Raw genomic sequence first — 15,688 nt, 5'->3', positions numbered from 1 at the left:
GTCCAACTGCGCGATTCTCGGTACAAACTTTACCGGAGGTGGCAAGGCAGGTCCCTCAAACGCCACTCCCGATCTTCTAGGGTCCAGTCTACGTAGAACTATCAATAGTAGAACTAGTTCTAGGCGTCGTGGCGCGTCTTAAACAACGGACGAAAATATTTTATACTTGAAAGTGTGGAAACAGTTACGGCTGTATTTCTGCCGAATGGACTGTCAACCTTACCTGGAACGTATAGTACACGTATGTACCTCAGGCAATTGATTCACAATAAACATCGTGCTTCGGTAGATCGATCGTGCCGAACAAAAGAAATGTCAGGCAGGTCAGATAAATCGGATGCAAACACACGTGACCATTGTCTGCGCATCATCCACTCATCCAGAGGCGAATTATCACATGCTTTGAATCGACTCAATGTTGTACGTAGCTGTTGGGTCAGGTGAACCGTTTCGGGTCCCCTCACAAATTAGATCTAGGTCAGGTTACTCTGTAAACCCCTGAACAAGCTTGATTGGCCTGCTCTGGGCGCATGACGCTAGGATTGACTTTTGGTCTCAGGTCATAACATTTGAAGAAAGGTAAATGCACTGGTGTCGACTTAGTAAAATACGGTGAGAAGAGTTATTTGCGACTTCTAGATGAAGAGAGGAGGAAAAAAAAAAAGCTTTTCTCAGGGAGGCGATATATCTGAATACCAGAGCTGCAATTACTTGAGATCTTGTTAACCATCTCGGTGCAAATGCCGGGGTTTGCCGGCGCGAACTGCGCGACACCTAATTGACTCTGGACCCATTCGACTGTTCGCACGGTTCAGTGCCGACGACGCACACTCACGGTTGGGACGGCGGGGAAGGCAGACTTTCTTTTGCTTTTACGTTGTACTGATGGCAAGCCTTGCGACGTTGATTGAATTGAATTGAATTGAAACCTCGGGAATTCTTCATTAGGTAGGTGTAGGTAGGAGGTTTACTACATTACAGCAGTTAGAGACCACGGTATGTTTGTGAAGGAGGGGCGTAATCACCCCAACCCAATATTGACTGGATCAACTACTACGATCTTGCAAGCAATAGCCGAGCCCAGAGGTCAGGTGCGCATTGTTCAATACGCTTGCTTGCATGTGTCAATTCTGAGCCAAGGTGGCCCTGAAAGAACGCCGTCGCAGTCCGTTGCCCTGGGAGTGCATATGCCCGACAAAGGCGTGGGGACCCCAGAACCCAGTCTCCAGCCCACTTGTTCTCCGTGCCTCGGCTTAGATGTAGCCGTCCGGGGGCCAATCACCATTCCAGGATTTCCACTTGGCTTTGGAGCGTTGCCGGCTCGCCTCGTTCGATCTTTAAAACCATCTTCTGTCTTGCTTCGACCGTCTTTTCTGTCCTTGTATCGTCCATTCATCTTGCCAGCTTTCATTTATTTTCTTTCTTCCCTCGTTGACCACCTCTACCAATTGCTTCTTATACCCCCCACCTCATAGTAGAGACAGACGTGCGACAGCTTCAAGATGCCTTCAAGAGTTATTGTTGTCGGCGGTGGTTGTAAGTAACTCGCTGTTACTAATCCTCGTGAACGAGAGCTTACTCTGGCCTTTCGAGTCACGAGAATTCTCATATGAACCAAAGCTGACCATTGTTCTTTGCATAACTAGTATCCGGCCTCAGCGCTGCACACACCATCTACCTCGCCGGAGGCAATGTTGTTGTTCTTGACAAGCAAGGTAAGGGCGAATCCCTCAATTCATCGATCTGACCGGGAGCGAAGTCGGCCAAATCGCTAGCAGTTTGGTCCTAACCTCGGTCACTCGGCTACAGGATTCTTCGGTGGAAACTCAACAAAGGCCACATCTGGTATCAACGGTGCCCTCACGAGGACACAGGTTGAGCACGGCATCCAGGACAGCGTCAAGCAGTTTTACGACGACACACTAAAGTCGGCTCGCGACAAGGCTCGCCCTGACCTGATCAAGGTCCTCACATACAAGTCGGCGGCTGCCGTCGAGTGGCTGCAGGATGTATTCAACCTGGACCTGACTTTGGTGTCGCGCCTTGGGTAAGTTTAGAACTTCATGTCATTCATAAAATCTAAGCGCATTGCTGTGATTGACGAGACTGACTAAAACTCAAACAGTGGTCACTCCCAGCCCCGCACGCACCGTGGTCACGATGCCAAGTTCCCTGGTATGGCCATCACATACGCTCTGATGCAAAGACTTGAGGAGCTCGCCGAGAAGGAGCCGCACAGAGTCGAGATTGTCAAGAAGGCGCGGGTCACCAGCTTGAACAAGGAGGGAAACAAGGTCACCGGTGTTACATATGAGCACGATGGCCAGAAGCACACTATGGAGGGCCCCGTCGTCCTCGCCACCGGCGGCTACGCTGCCGACTTCTCAGAGACCTCACTCCTGAAGAAGCACAGGCCAGACACCTACGGCCTGGCTACCACCAACGGCTCGCACGCCACTGGTGACGGCCAGAAGATGGTTATGGCCATTGGCGGTAACGGTATTGACATGGACAAGGTCCAGGTCCACCCCACGGGTCTGGTTGACCCCAAGGATCCCGGCTCCAAGTGGAAGTTCTTGGCCGCCGAGGCTCTGCGTGGTGAGGGTGGTCTGCTCCTCAACGCTGATGGTGACCGGTTCTGTGACGAGCTTGGCCACCGTGATTACGTCTCGGGCATGATGTGGAAGGAGAAGGACAAGGGCAAGTTCCCTATCCGTCTGATCCTGAACTCCAAGGCATCCAACACCCTGGATTTCCACACTCGCCACTACTCTGGCCGTGGTCTGATGAAGAAGATGACCGGCCAGCAGCTGGCAAAGGAGATCGGATGCACGCCCGAGCACCTGCAGAAGACCTTCACCACCTACAACGCCATTGCTGAGGGCAAGCAGAAGGACCCATGGGGCAAGAAGTTCTTCCACAACCTGCCCCTCGACATCAACGATGACTTCCACGTCTCGTTGATGGAGCCCGTCCTCCACTTCACCATGGGTGGTGTCGAGATCAACGACAAGTCCGAGGTTCTCGGCCAGGACAAGAAGCCCATCGAGGGCCTGTACGCCTGCGGTGAGCTGGCTGGAGGTGTTCACGGTGCCAACCGTCTTGGCGGCTCCTCGCTGCTTGGCTGTGTCGTTTACGGTCGCGTTGCTGGTGACACTGCCAGCAACTACCTGTTCCGCCAGGCCCTCAGCGGAGGCGCAGGCGCTGCCCAGCGTCTCGGCCAGATCTCGCTGCACATTGACCCGTCGCAGCCCGGCAAGGTCTCGGTCGAGTGGGGCAGCGGAGCTGGAGCTGCTTCAGCATCCACTCAGTCCGGTGCCGGCAACGTCGCTGCCACCCAGGCTGAGTCGGCCAAGCCCAACAACCCCAAGGAGTTCAAGATTCCTGAGAAGGAGTTCACCATGGAGGAGGTTGCCAAGCACAACAAGAAGGACGACCTGTGGGTTGTCGTCAAGGGTGTCGTTATGGACTTGAGCGACTGGCTCGAGGAGCACCCCGGTGGCCCCCAGGCTATTATGAACTTTATGGGTCGCGACGCAACGGAGGAGTTTGAGATGTTACACGACGATGAGGTTATCCCCAAGTATGCACCATCGCAGGTTATTGGACGTGTCAAGGGTGTCAAGCCGACATTGGAGATTTAAGTTTTTAAACTTTCCCCCCTTTCCATGTTTACTTACGATGATGTGTATTGATAAGAGGCTTTTTGTGCATTTTACGTCTACTAGAAAAGTGTACCCGGTCTGAGCCGATGATTTGGATAGCTACCCAAACAATCTTGATATACCTATGTTATACTTTTTTTTTTTTTTTTTAAAAAAAAAAAAAAAATCTATGCAAAACAAATGTCCCGTTGCAAGTTGTGGTTATTTGTACTCCGTACGAAGTACATAGGAAGCAGCCTGCAGGTCCCCAGATCGGACACATGTATTCTCCGTTCTGTAAGCGCTTGTGAAGGTATTACGTTTGTGAATGCAACCAACCTAATTCGATTATTGATCCTTGGTTTAGTTTTATTACTCTTGTCGCCACTGAAACCGCCTGTCTACCTTTCCGCTTGCCTAGGTGGTATTCTGAAGATTCAACCGATAGAAGCATTGTGTTTGTAATGCTACTATTTCCGAGATTGCGTAATACGACACCGAGGAACTGCTCATCCGGTCGGTCAGACTTGTACGAACATCTACGGAACTTCCACGTTCGAGAATTTTTTTTTAGAGTAAAATCCGAAGCTGAAAACTTACATGTAAAGCACAAGAAGTGAAGACACAGCCGATGGCTCCTTTTTTGTTTTAGCTCGGGCGGATGCAGGAAAATTGGCAGATTGGCGCCAACAAGTAAGCAATTTTAGCTGGCACGTACTTACCTACCTGCACTGGTGGACACGAGCGTTGATGACAGACAAGACGGGGAAAAGAGAGCCACAAAAAAAAAAAGCTGCAACTCAGCCAGCCCATCGGATCTAGCTATGCAAGGAGACTTCTTTCCTTTCGAGTCTAATTCTAGGGTCTAAAGCAGTGGAGAATGCGAGGACGTTTGAGAGACCCAGTAGGCAAAAAAAAAAAAAAACAAAAAAAAAACAAAGAGGCATGGATGTCAGTTGCAGATCAATCAGACCTACAATAGACTAGCCTCTAGTTTGGCCAAACCAACATTCAAATAGCTACATAAGTACCTTCCATATTACCTATCAAGCCTAGCTGCCTATGTTGGTGGCATAAAATACCACGACGGGAACTAGTCACAGTCCGGCGCTGACAAGGAGGACTTTACCCCTACACTTGGTTCGGAGACGTGTTGTTCCAGGAGATGGCGCTTTCAGCTGCCCCAAATAGCCCCGTCCAAGACCGGAATTCGTGCCACCAACAACCACAGTTTTAGCACCAGCCTCGTACAATGGCTTGAAGTCCAATGGGACAAGCAAAAGTGATGTGTTCCAAAGGAGTCAAGCTCACCCTCACTCTGCAGCTCGGTCTCGCCGGTGAACCGTGAACCCGAAGAGAAGGGAGGAGAGGAGCGCACGCCAAGGCGCCAACGCCTGCCCCACTGGCATGGTATCATTGGTGGCCCGAGCTTAATCATCGCGGGGACGCCAGATCATTGGTCACCATAAGCCCTTCCCATGTCCACTCATGTCTTTTTTGGCGTTGGGGTGTGGACCCATAATTTTTTTCACAGCAGGGAAAGCAGCAGCCAGCCGCTTTTGGTAGTATTGGAATCGAACTCGTTTCCCCATTCCGCCCGTTCGTTTTTGAAGGGTCGGTCTCGCTGCATCCCACACTGATCTCCACCACTCCGTCTCTGCCCCTGTCCGTTCTCCGTCCCGTCCATTTACCCACACCCACCAGCTGAACCGGACGACGACTGATGAAGAGACGAGACGACGACGACGAGAGCGACAAAGGATTGCGACTAGACGCCTTCTGGGCAGGGGAATTGGCCAACTCACCACACTGCGAGTCCCAAAAACGGTGGGAGGTTTACAGCCAGGCGGAGTGAAAGAGCCGGCAAGCCTCCCCAAACCTTGGCAGGCCCCGTACACGCACTCTTTCGCTCGCGTTGCCAAATGAGCCGACCACGCCGCCGTCGCGCGCCGCCATTCTTCGATACGACGATCATTGAGACGCACTGACGCCCGAAACACCTTGCCACGTTATCCCGACGACTACAACCCAAAAACTACTACGTAGGAGCAATCATTAGCGGGCGGGCTCTTTGCATGAGTGCTAGCTACTGGCACTCTCCAAAACCAAGAGTGACAACCCTACACGCTTCCCTACCGGACGAAAAAAAAAAAAAAATCATCGACGACTCAGACCTCCTCGCTATAGAGCCTCGCCGGCTCCACGTATGAGGGGGACCATCCCTCCCCCTCGCCTGCCATCATGATGCTTTGGCGCAAACCGCCGAACGTCGCCGGCACCTCTGCAAACGCACTGTTTGCCTTGTTGCTGGTGGCGAGCGGCGGCTGTCTTTTTGGACATGATACTGGGTGCGTCTTTCTTCCCTCTGGATCACTTGCTTTCATGAGTTGGTGAAGTAGCAATTGGCTGACAAGAAATCGTTCTTTTGGGTTCCACCTTGCAGTGTGATAAATGGAGTAATCGCAATGACGAGCTTCAAGGATCAGTTTAATCCATCGACCAGTCAATCCTCTCTGATTGTGGCTATATTGAGCGCCGGCACCTTTGTCGGAAGCTTGGTATCAGCACCACTGGCCGATTTTATAGGCCGTCGAAAGGCGCTGCACATTGCCATAGGTGTCTTTTGTCTGGGAGTTGTGTTTCAGGTCTGCTCCTCCGATATACCAATGCTTTTGGGGGGAAGGTAAGCTTGATTATCTCAGTAAATGTCTTTTCCCCCCCTTCTTTCGTCGTAAACAAGTGATGCAAGCCTCTGCATCATGAAAGACGTGCAGCATGGTTTTCCCGGTACGTTATAGTAAAGTTTCTTATGCTGACTGTTGAAATAGATTCGTTGCCGGAGTCGGCGTGGGATTGATATCGGTTCTTGTCCCGTTATATCAGTCGGAAATGGCACCAAAGTGGATTCGAGGCACAATGGTGTGCGCATATCAACTTTTTATCACACTGGGGCTCCTTGCAGCTTCAGTCATCAACATCATTACCAGCGACATACCTGGTCCGGCTGCGTACCGTATACCTCTTGGCCTTCAACTTGTGTGGGCCTGCGTCCTTATGATGGGACTTCTCATCCTACCAGAAACTCCTCGCTACCTCATTAAGCGAGGCTTGGATGCCGAGGCGGCACTGTCACTCAGCCGACTCCGCCGCCTCGACATTACTCATCCAGCTTTGATCGAAGAGCTGGCCGAAATCAAGGCCAACCACGAATATGAGCTTGCCCTAGGCCCTGACACATATAAAGATGTGTTCTTCGGTTCTCCCCACCTTGGTCGCAGGACCCTGACGGCGTGCGGCCTACAGATGTTGCAGCAGCTGAGTGGAGTCAACTTTATCATGTACTACGGTACATGGTTCTTCAAGGGAGCAATGGTAGACAACCCTTACCTCATCTCTTGCATTATGAATATTGTCAACTTCATTTCGACGCTTCCTGGCCTGGTTGTCGTCGAATCATGGGGACGCCGGAGACTTTTGATTGTCGGGGCGATCGGCATGTCAATCTGCCAACTGTCGGTCGCTTCCTTCACAGCAGCTACCAAGCACTTAGATGGCTCAGGCGGATCATCCAGCACACTACAGAACCAGGTCTTGGTCACATTTGTTGCCATATACATATTTTTCTTTGCCGCCTCGTGGGGACCTGTTGTTTGGGTCGTTACAGCCGAGATATTCCCGCTCAAGGTGCGCGCCAAGTCAATGTCGGTGTCGACGGCGTCAAATTGGCTGCTCAACTTTGGCATCGCCTACAGTACCCCTTATATGGTGGACACTGGGTATGCCAGTCTAGGTCCGCTCATCTTCTTCGTTTGGGGGGCCTTTTGCATAGTGGGCATCTTCTTTGTTTACTTTATGGTATACGAGACGAGCAAGATCAGTTTGGAGCAGATCGATGAAATGTACGAACGTGTCACGGTGGCTTGGAAGAGCCGTGATTTCGAGCCGAGCTGGAGTTTCCAGCAAATGCGGGACCTTGGCTACTCTGACAGCGGGATACCGCCTGAGGAGAGCAACGAGTTGCAACAAACAGCGACGACGCAATCTGAGACTGCCTCGAGCGGGATGGCGCCGTCGAATGGGGATAGTAAATCGATACCAACAATGGGTAATGTCGATTTCAGTTATTAAGTTTCTATTTTGGGTTTGGCTTTCTTGGTCTCATTGGTTCGTCTTTTTTTTTTTCTCTCTTTTTTTTTTCTATTTAAGTGGTTCTATAGTCTCAGCCTATGCTTGGGTAGGTGACCTTTTTGGTTATCTAGGCAATATCAGACGCTTGCCTCTGCCACATCACATGCCCCACTCGCTCAGACGATGGACACGCGGCCTTTACCTGGCTTTTCTTGTATAGCCTCATCTCTTTTTTTTTCTTGGTCTTTTTATGTCTGTGTTAATTCAAAGGGGGGGTGTGTGTGCGGGGAATACCAGCGTCGGAGTTATGTCGTCGGAGTTTTACGGGGCGGCGTAGGGGCAAATTTATTCACATTTTGTGGCATATATCTAAAATCCAATCTTGATTGAGACTTAACGTTGAGCATTTGGTCTACTGGGTCGAGCCTTATACTTTTCATCGTTGTCTGTTTGGACCGTAGTGGCATGAGAGCAACCAATTTTTTTCAGCTTTGTTACATTATATACGGCACGTGGGCGGAATACGAGGCGACTGGATTTTTTGAAGCATACGTGGACTATTTGGCGTATGATCCTTGATTCAAGCAATGCAGAAGAGTATAAAAGAACAGAATTTATGCATCATTCTCATTCATATGTGCCGACCCGATTGTGAATTGCGGAATTTGCTAACAACTACAAACTACACTTATTGTTTTGGTGCTGAGGAACCCACGCTTTTCTTTCTTTTGACACTTGATATAATAACAAAAAGATGTTGGGAATTAAATGAACCATTTTCTTTCATGATTCTCAACTTTTTTTTTTTTTTACCACGTAAGAACCACGCTTTTCGTTTTTTTTTTTTTTCAGTCCCCATGCCTCTTTCGCGTCTGGCGCACAGGGCTAGCGGCCAAGCTGCCCAGCGAGTCGACACTGTCGCGCCTCCTCCCGAAGCGGCCCGACTCCATCTCCTCGCCCTCGTCGTACTCCATGAGCCGGATAGAGTCCTTCTGACGCCTAGCTGAGCGACCGGCACGGCCACCGGCAATGCCACCCTCGCCGTTGCCATCATCGTCATGGTCATCACCACCGAGCCGCTGGTAGCGACCACGGCCACGCTCGGAGCGACCGCCGCGGCGGCTGCGGGCGACGAGGGCGCCGAGGTCGATGCGGCGGGCGTTGCGGTTCCACACGCACGTGCCAAACACCATGAGTAGCACGAAGCCCAGGATGACGGGCAGGGCGATGTAGATCTCGGGCCCGGCAGGGGTGGGCGTGTCGGGCTGCCGAAACGACTTTTCCTTCTCGACCAGCACGACGGGGCCGCGGTGCTCGGCCACCGTGGTGGTGTTGAGGTGGCGCGTCGTCGTGGTCAGCGTCAGCGTCACGTTCATCTCGGGCCAGCCGGGCTGCAGGATCTGCCACCCCACCGGCCAGGCGTAGAAGCCACGCGAGAAGGGGATGGCGTGCTCGTCGGTCGAGGACGGCGTGATGGTCTCGTTGGTCGGGAGGGCCGTCGTCATGTTGTAGTAGGTCGTCGTGATGGTCACGGTGGTGTTGGTGGCGTTTTTGAGAAAGGTTGGATCCCATGTTACTGGATGGAAGGGGTTTTGGATGTCAGTTGAGGGACTTTTTGTAATGGATGGGGGAAGTCGGGGAAGTGTAAACTGGAGAGAGAGAGAGAAAGAGCTTACCATAGTAGGTGATTCCTGGGTTCAAGGTCGCTCCATCCTTGGGCAGACAGAGGGGCGTTTTGGCCTCTGCCGCAGCCTTGCAGAGCGGGAATGCACCTTGGCCGTTGGAGCCGCCAGAGGTGGCGCTGTAGACGCTCGGGGAGCCGGTGCTAGTAGAGATGCTGTTGTTTGGTTGTATACCAGTCAGCGATTTGACCACACGGTAGCGACGTCGGAGATGCGTTGTCTGCCTTGGGACCGAAAGTAAAACTCACTATCCATGTTGGGTCCTGGTGAAAACGGTAGCGGTGATCTCGTGCGGCGCCGCATTGGACACGATGGTCGGGAGGCCGTTGGCGGTACTCAGTACCGGGGTCAGCGTCTTGGGGGCGCCGGAATCGTCGACGCTGACCCAGGCGGCCGTCTGCTCGACGGCCAGGGCGCCATTGTTGCTGGCCAGGAGCAGCAGTAGAGCCTGGACGAGTCGGACGGGAGATGGCATCTTGTTTCTTTATCTTCTGTCCTTCTGTTCTGCTTTATTTTCCTTTTTTTTCAACCCTTTTAGGTTCGAAAAGGGCCCCCCGAAAATCAGATTCCTTCTTCTACTGCGCCTGCTCAAATGAATGATGCGAAATTGGCCGGTGAAGGTTGATGTGGCTAGAGATGCGATTTAGATGCAAGCCGCGTCGAACGCGGATAATTAAACCAAATAGGGGGCCGCACTTCCTTGCAAGGGACATGCTTTTTTTTTTCCATTTGGAAACCCCACCCACCGGATATTGATATCACTGCAGGAAGCTCCTTGGCCGGCCTAACCGTTCCAACCACGCAGGCTTGAAAGACAACTCCAACAAATTTTATATATATATTTTAGGGGGGCTTTGAAGATCTAATTTAAGTAGCACTTCGATTATTTTTATATCATATCCACATTACCATGTCTAGACGTCCATTGCTTTCAAAATCTATAATCGATACTAGTACATACATACATACATAAGGTACATATAGTTACAGATAGCCATCGCTCTTCGAAGCACAGATTATTCTTCTATACACACGGAGCGGGAGCTCTGGCAGGCGGGTACTTTGTGAATTACTCGGACTGCACGAGGTAAAGATGACATGCACTCTCCGACAAACGTGGATATATACAACCCGATGCCCGCCGTATCTATGACCCGCGAATAGATCCAGACCACCTTGATGCACCAAGAGTAGAGGGGTAAAGAGCAGATGACAGGCATGCCAGCGATCGCATACATGTATACGAACACGATGGCTATGAAAAAAAATAAGCCTGCCGATTCAAGGGAAATAAACCCCAATGCACAATGCAAATGCGCGCATGATACGCCCCTCGAAGCAAGCCAAGGGGATACAAGAAACTGCATCGAGAAGAGATCGCACCTCCTTCGACCTTCTAGATGGCGTTTAGGTCTTGTGCAGCCTACGCCTCTCGTTACGCGTCTTCTTCATCAGCTTCTTGTACTTCTTCTTCTTCATCTTGAGCTTGCGCTGCCTCTTGACGCTGATGGCCCACATGCCGTCCTGTTGCCGTTGCCTCCGGCTGTCGTCAAACCGCAGCTGGCGCGCCGCCATGCGCTCCAGGAACAACCGCGGCCGTGCCGAGTCCTCGAGGAGGTCCGAGCTGTGGGCCACGTACTTGACCTCACCGTTCTCGTCCACCGTCTCCTCGATCGTCAGGACGGCCTTGTACAGCCGGCGCTGGGGCTCGACCTGGCTGTTCTCAGAAGCCTCGACGGTCTCGGCGGCGGCAGTGGAGCCGCCTTCCGTAGCGGCGGGCTTAGGGAGCGGTGGCGGGCAGAAGGGCTGGAACTTGGATCCGAGCATGTCGTTGAGCTGGACGCAGACGCCCGAGTCGCTGCCGTCGGCATTCTTGAGCGTGATTTCTCGCATGCCCTCGTTAGCATCGGCGTCGCCGTGGGAGAGGCCGAGGTCACCCATGGGTTTTTCAAGCTCGTGAACGGTATTTGAGAGGGTCGAGATGACGTCTTGCGTCTTTTCGCTACGACCACGGCGGAGGAAGATGGAGGCAAAGGCATCGTCCGTCACTGTCCTTGGGAGGCTGTGGGTGATGGACATGGGCCGGTGCAGGGAGAAAAAGGCCGACAGAGCGAGGGCTGTTTACGTTTCGAAGGTCAGTAAGCCGCGTTGGAGGGCTGCAAGGTGGAGATAAGATCTAGGTGTAAAAAAAGATATGCAGCAGACAGTAGCAAGGAATGTGGGAAGAAGTTAAAAAAAAAAAGCTTACACTCGCGAGGGAGGTGTTGCGTGCTGGGGACAGAGGGCAGCGACTTGAAAGACGAGCGATCTGCAGGCTCCTTGGTCCTCCTTCTCCTCTTGTCACCGCCAGAGCTGGACGATGAAGATTTTGATGTCTGGGACGGCATGGACCTGTCGGACGATGATGGTGGTACACCCTTGGGGTCGTTGTCGGGGCTAGACGGGTTAGAGGAAGAGTATCGCCTCTGGTGCCGAGTTGCCCTTGCGGCGGACGCAAGAGCACCGGCCGTGGCAGCGACGGCGCCTACGGACCCCATGATGGGAGTCTGAGGCGCCGCCGACACCACGCGTCGGACCGAACACGGCAACATTGGCGGTCGGCCGACAGTTGGTTGTGTGTTTGTGGAATAGAGCTGGCGAAGGCGAGGAAGACGACAGAAGTTTGTGTCGTTTTTCTTTTTTCTTTTCTATTTGTATTGTATAGGAGGGATCTAGGACTGCAGTTCAAAGATTTTGCAGACCGGCCGTGGCCCTGCTGTTGGCTTTTTTTGGTGATCCGTCAAAGATGGATCAGAGCCGGAGCAGGATTGGATTAGCATGCACAGATTGGCGCTAAAGCTCTGGTTGGTGCTTGACTTTCTTTGCTCATGCGCGAATTCAGACGCACGTGATGCCTAAGGCCGACATGACATGGATTTGATGCAATTGCCAACCCACCTGACACTGACACAGCCCGACTCTTTACCGCCTTGAAGGGGGCCAACGATTGACCACTGAAGCACTACTGGTCGGCGGCAACCCAAGTCAGGTCAACTCACTGACACCCCTCTTCTTGGCACCTCTCGGTTGTGATAACATTCTCCATTGACTTGCAGATATAGTCGGAGACATTTTTGATACAAAATTGTATTCAGTACATAAAATATGTTTTTATCAGAGCTCAGACTGCTGACAATATTTCGTATTGATCTTTTGTCTGTTCTAACTCTTGACTAAATGACAGCAACATTGGGCTGGTAGTGACCTGCCCGTCTATCTATCTATCCTTCATCCTCTTAATACCCTTGCAGGCTATGCTAGCATAGTGCCTGCAATGCCTTGTCTACTGCATACTCTAACAAAAAAGAAAAGAAAAAAAAACTCAGCGTCTAATCGTCTCGGAACTACTCATCTTCCTGGTCGATCTAGATAAGGAAATATCTACCGGTATACCGTCAAGATGTCAAGACCCACAAACAGGACACATTCCGTTTCATCAATGAGCCGGCAAAGGTACTGCAGGGAATTGGGGAAATTTCCAACCCGGATCCGCAGCAGCAAAGGCCTCGACCTCGTTCGCTCCGGGTGGGTAAATGAGCACGCGGTTGATGTACTGCTTCAACGGCTTGACCTTGGGTCCTGCGAACATGACCTGCCGATCCCATCCCCGAGAGATAAGGGCACCGTAGCTACCCAGCGCTAGACAGGTCACGTACAACGGCTGTGAGTACGGCGTCGGGTCCAGTCCCAGCAGCGAGGCCGCCGCGTTGTTCCCCGCCACACGCCCGAGCGGCATTGCGTGTTGGCACGACATCATGGCCGAGTGGCCGTCTGCATCGGTCTTGGCGTGCGCCGCGTCTCCGGCTGCGTATACTCCGGGCATGTCGATCACCTGCAGGTTCTCGTCCACTGTGAGCCGGCCGAGCCCGTCCTTCTTGACCTGCACCTGATCTGTAAGCGGGCTTGCTCGCACACCGGCCGTCCAGACTACGGTAGCGGCTTGGATCTTCTCTCCGGATGCGAGGGTGACGCCGTCGGCATCCACAGCCGTAGCCCCTGAGCCGAGGCGGGTCTCTACGTCCAGGGACTGAAGTGCTTCATTGATGAACGGCCGGGGACCAGGGCCAAGCTCGGGTCCGACCTCGTTGTTGCGATCGACAATGACAACGCGGAATGAGGTGTCCTTTCCGAGTATATTTCTCAAACGGGCCGGGAGCTCTGCGGCGACCTCTATACCGGTGAATCCTGCACCGCAAACGACGACTGTGTTGCGAGCCTCACTCTCGGGTAAATACGGCAGGCCTCTCAGGTGCTTCTCTAGCTCTACCGCCTTTTCCAGGCTGTGGACCGCAAAGCTGTGTTCTTTAAGCCCAGGGATGTCGGGGTGGGCAAGCTGGCTCCCGGCAGCTACAATCAGGCGGTCGTAAGTCTCGCTGAAGCTTGAGCCGTCTGTAGCAGCAATTCGCACTTGTTTATCCTCTGGAAGGATCTTTTCAACGTAGCCTCGGATGAAACGAATGCCTGTTGCCTTGAATAGGTCGTTCAGGGGAGCAGTCATGCGCTCGGGATTGGCGAGGTACAGGCGAGGCGTTATCACCAGACTAGGCTCGGGGGCAATGACGCAGACTTCGATGTCTGCAATTTCCGGGTTCTCTTTACGATGCATGATGATGAGACGCCTTGCGGAAAGGGCGCTGTAGAGGCCAGCAAAACCGCTGCCAATGACGATGATTCTGGAAGGCATGTTTGAAGTGTGTTGAGGTATTGTATTTGGAGTGATGAAGGTTTCTTTTATTCGTAGATTTGTTGGTTCAGAGTAAGATAATAACCAATGAATGGATTAGTTTACCATGTTGCGTGCAGATAATGATTTGAGGCAGAGACTTGATCAAACTTTCTCTAGTTATATACTACGACTGCCTTTGCGGGCGAGTCCCCGAGGAGATTCCCGATACGTCCTGTTTACATAGGCGTATATACAAACCCCGACCCGACCATACAGATGTTATTTCTCTAATGCAGTGGCGTTCATCCGAATTTGGTGGTGCCACTAACACACCTAGCTACTTTTGGTCAACATCACCTATTGCACTCTAGCGCCAAGGAAATACCTAGTAAGCACCACCTGCATGCAGCAATCGGGTCCCCGAATACCCGCAACGAGAACCCGGATCCTGCGCCTGCCCAAACACCACTCCGCGTTGTTCCCCGAGGCGGCAGCAATCAATCTCAACAAGAAGAGAAATCCCACATGATCAGTCATGTTGGGCTCCGATTAGGATAGTCACAAGTTAGTAATTAAGAAAAAAAAAAAGAAAAAAAAAAAGAATGCTCGCCACCAAAGCTTCCACCTTCACCCACAGGTCCTCATTGGCCTGCACAACCTGTCGGGAACGCCATGTACGCTGCGACGGCATTCGCCCCCGCTGCACCCGCTGCTCTTCCGAGGCCCGGGTATGCGAGTATACACCGTCGCGACGTGGCGGCCTCACGCGGGCCGAGCTGGCTGCCCGCCGTGCTGCCAAGGACCGGGGAAGCAGCAGCACTGTTGAGGGTAGGTGTTGCGACGGCGCGGGAAAGCTGCCGAGGCGTAGGATAGCAGCAGCGACAGCAACAGTAACAGAAGCAGCAGCAATCGTTGCTACTGCATCGCCGTCGCCGCCCGACCCCCTGGTTGATCTGTACTACAGACATTTCCACCGGCACCACCCATTCCTCCTCCCGCAGCGATGCATGACAGATCTCCTGAGCAACAAGGCGCGCCGAGATGAGCTCGAACCGCTCCTGGCCAGCATCAGGTTCATCGGCAGCCTGTACGCCAAGTCGGAGCAGGCCACTGAGCTGGGGGAATCAGTCCGGCTCGCCATCCAGGCCCGCGGCGACCTGAACCCGGACCCGGCGCTGGCGCAGTGCCGTCTGCTCTACTCGATAGCCACGTACTGGTGCGGCGACAGGGACACGGGTCGGCGCGAGATCGACGCCGCCCTGGGTATCGCCATCGGCCTGGGAATGCACCGCAGGGAATTTGCCCTCGAGAACTCGGGGTCCCCTGGCGGAGAGGACCCGGTGCTGGCCGAGTCGCTGCGGAGGACTTGGTGGTCGATATATATGGTTGATGCGTGGTACGCCGCCATCAGGAAGACTCCGACCTTTGCGACCCGCGACGTCCACGTCACCGCAGACCTTCCGTGCGAGGAGCGAGACTATGAATCAGGGGTTAGTTGGCACGGTTCCCCCCCCCCCCCCCCCCCCCTC

At 52.9% G+C, this 15,688-nt stretch overlaps 8 protein-coding genes across 8 annotated transcripts in view; 4 read left to right on the top strand and 4 right to left on the bottom strand.

Moving 5' to 3' along the window:
• Nucleotides 1-478: 478 nt before the first annotated feature.
• Nucleotides 479-730, bottom strand: PgNI_00382 (uncharacterized protein; the record flags this gene model as incomplete). The annotated part of the gene is made up of 2 exons (XM_031120463.1): nucleotides 479-567; nucleotides 697-730. The coding sequence occupies 2 exons, from the start codon at nucleotides 728-730 to the stop codon at nucleotides 479-481; spliced, it is 123 nt and encodes a 40-aa protein (XP_030988160.1).
• Nucleotides 731-1,259: 529 nt separating this feature from the next.
• On the top strand, nucleotides 1,260-3,827 carry PgNI_00381 (uncharacterized protein). Its single transcript, XM_031120462.1, has 4 exons — nucleotides 1,260-1,536; nucleotides 1,647-1,715; nucleotides 1,810-2,047; nucleotides 2,126-3,827. The coding sequence occupies exons 1-4, from the start codon at nucleotides 1,503-1,505 to the stop codon at nucleotides 3,642-3,644; spliced, it is 1,860 nt and encodes a 619-aa protein (XP_030988159.1). The 5' UTR covers nucleotides 1,260-1,502; the 3' UTR covers nucleotides 3,645-3,827.
• A 105-nt stretch (nucleotides 3,828-3,932) lies between these two features.
• Nucleotides 3,933-4,528, top strand: PgNI_00380 (uncharacterized protein). The gene is made up of 2 exons (XM_031120461.1): nucleotides 3,933-4,173; nucleotides 4,253-4,528. The coding sequence occupies exons 1-2, from the start codon at nucleotides 4,109-4,111 to the stop codon at nucleotides 4,464-4,466; spliced, it is 279 nt and encodes a 92-aa protein (XP_030988158.1). The 5' UTR covers nucleotides 3,933-4,108; the 3' UTR covers nucleotides 4,467-4,528.
• Nucleotides 4,529-5,320: 792 nt separating this feature from the next.
• PgNI_00379 (uncharacterized protein) lies at nucleotides 5,321-7,920 on the top strand. The gene is made up of 3 exons (XM_031120460.1): nucleotides 5,321-5,992; nucleotides 6,088-6,327; nucleotides 6,473-7,920. Exons 1-3 carry the CDS (start codon nucleotides 5,886-5,888, stop codon nucleotides 7,770-7,772), a joined length of 1,647 nt encoding a protein of 548 aa, XP_030987345.1. The 5' UTR covers nucleotides 5,321-5,885; the 3' UTR covers nucleotides 7,773-7,920.
• Nucleotides 7,921-8,620: 700 nt separating this feature from the next.
• On the bottom strand, nucleotides 8,621-10,145 carry PgNI_00378 (uncharacterized protein; the record flags this gene model as incomplete). Its single annotated transcript, XM_031120459.1, has 3 exons — nucleotides 9,703-10,145; nucleotides 9,449-9,609; nucleotides 8,621-9,348 (listed from the first exon to the last, which is right to left on the bottom strand). The coding sequence occupies exons 1-3, from the start codon at nucleotides 9,927-9,929 to the stop codon at nucleotides 8,621-8,623; spliced, it is 1,116 nt and encodes a 371-aa protein (XP_030987346.1). The 5' UTR covers nucleotides 9,930-10,145.
• A 254-nt stretch (nucleotides 10,146-10,399) lies between these two features.
• Nucleotides 10,400-12,239, bottom strand: PgNI_00377 (uncharacterized protein). The gene is made up of 2 exons (XM_031120458.1): nucleotides 11,703-12,239; nucleotides 10,400-11,571 (listed from the first exon to the last, which is right to left on the bottom strand). The coding sequence occupies exons 1-2, from the start codon at nucleotides 12,043-12,045 to the stop codon at nucleotides 10,862-10,864; spliced, it is 1,053 nt and encodes a 350-aa protein (XP_030987349.1). The 5' UTR covers nucleotides 12,046-12,239; the 3' UTR covers nucleotides 10,400-10,861.
• A 690-nt stretch (nucleotides 12,240-12,929) lies between these two features.
• Nucleotides 12,930-14,177, bottom strand: PgNI_00376 (uncharacterized protein; the record flags this gene model as incomplete). Its single annotated transcript, XM_031120457.1, has 1 exon — nucleotides 12,930-14,177. One exon carries the CDS (start codon nucleotides 14,175-14,177, stop codon nucleotides 12,930-12,932), a length of 1,248 nt encoding a protein of 415 aa, XP_030987350.1.
• Nucleotides 14,178-14,702: 525 nt separating this feature from the next.
• Nucleotides 14,703-15,688, top strand: part of PgNI_00375 (uncharacterized protein) — a 2,381-nt gene continuing 1,395 nt past the window's right edge. The window contains exon 1 of the mRNA XM_031120456.1: nucleotides 14,703-15,649. Coding sequence (XP_030987347.1) covers nucleotides 14,762-15,649 — 888 coding nt within the window. The 5' untranslated portion in view covers nucleotides 14,703-14,761. The remainder of the gene's footprint in view (nucleotides 15,650-15,688) is intronic.

Source organism: Pyricularia grisea (genome assembly GCF_004355905.1).
Source record: "Pyricularia grisea strain NI907 chromosome Unknown Pyricularia_grisea_NI907_Scaffold_1, whole genome shotgun sequence".
Lineage (NCBI taxonomy): Eukaryota > Fungi > Ascomycota > Sordariomycetes > Magnaporthales > Pyriculariaceae > Pyricularia > Pyricularia grisea.
This window is presented reverse-complemented; position numbering and strand designations above follow the sequence as displayed.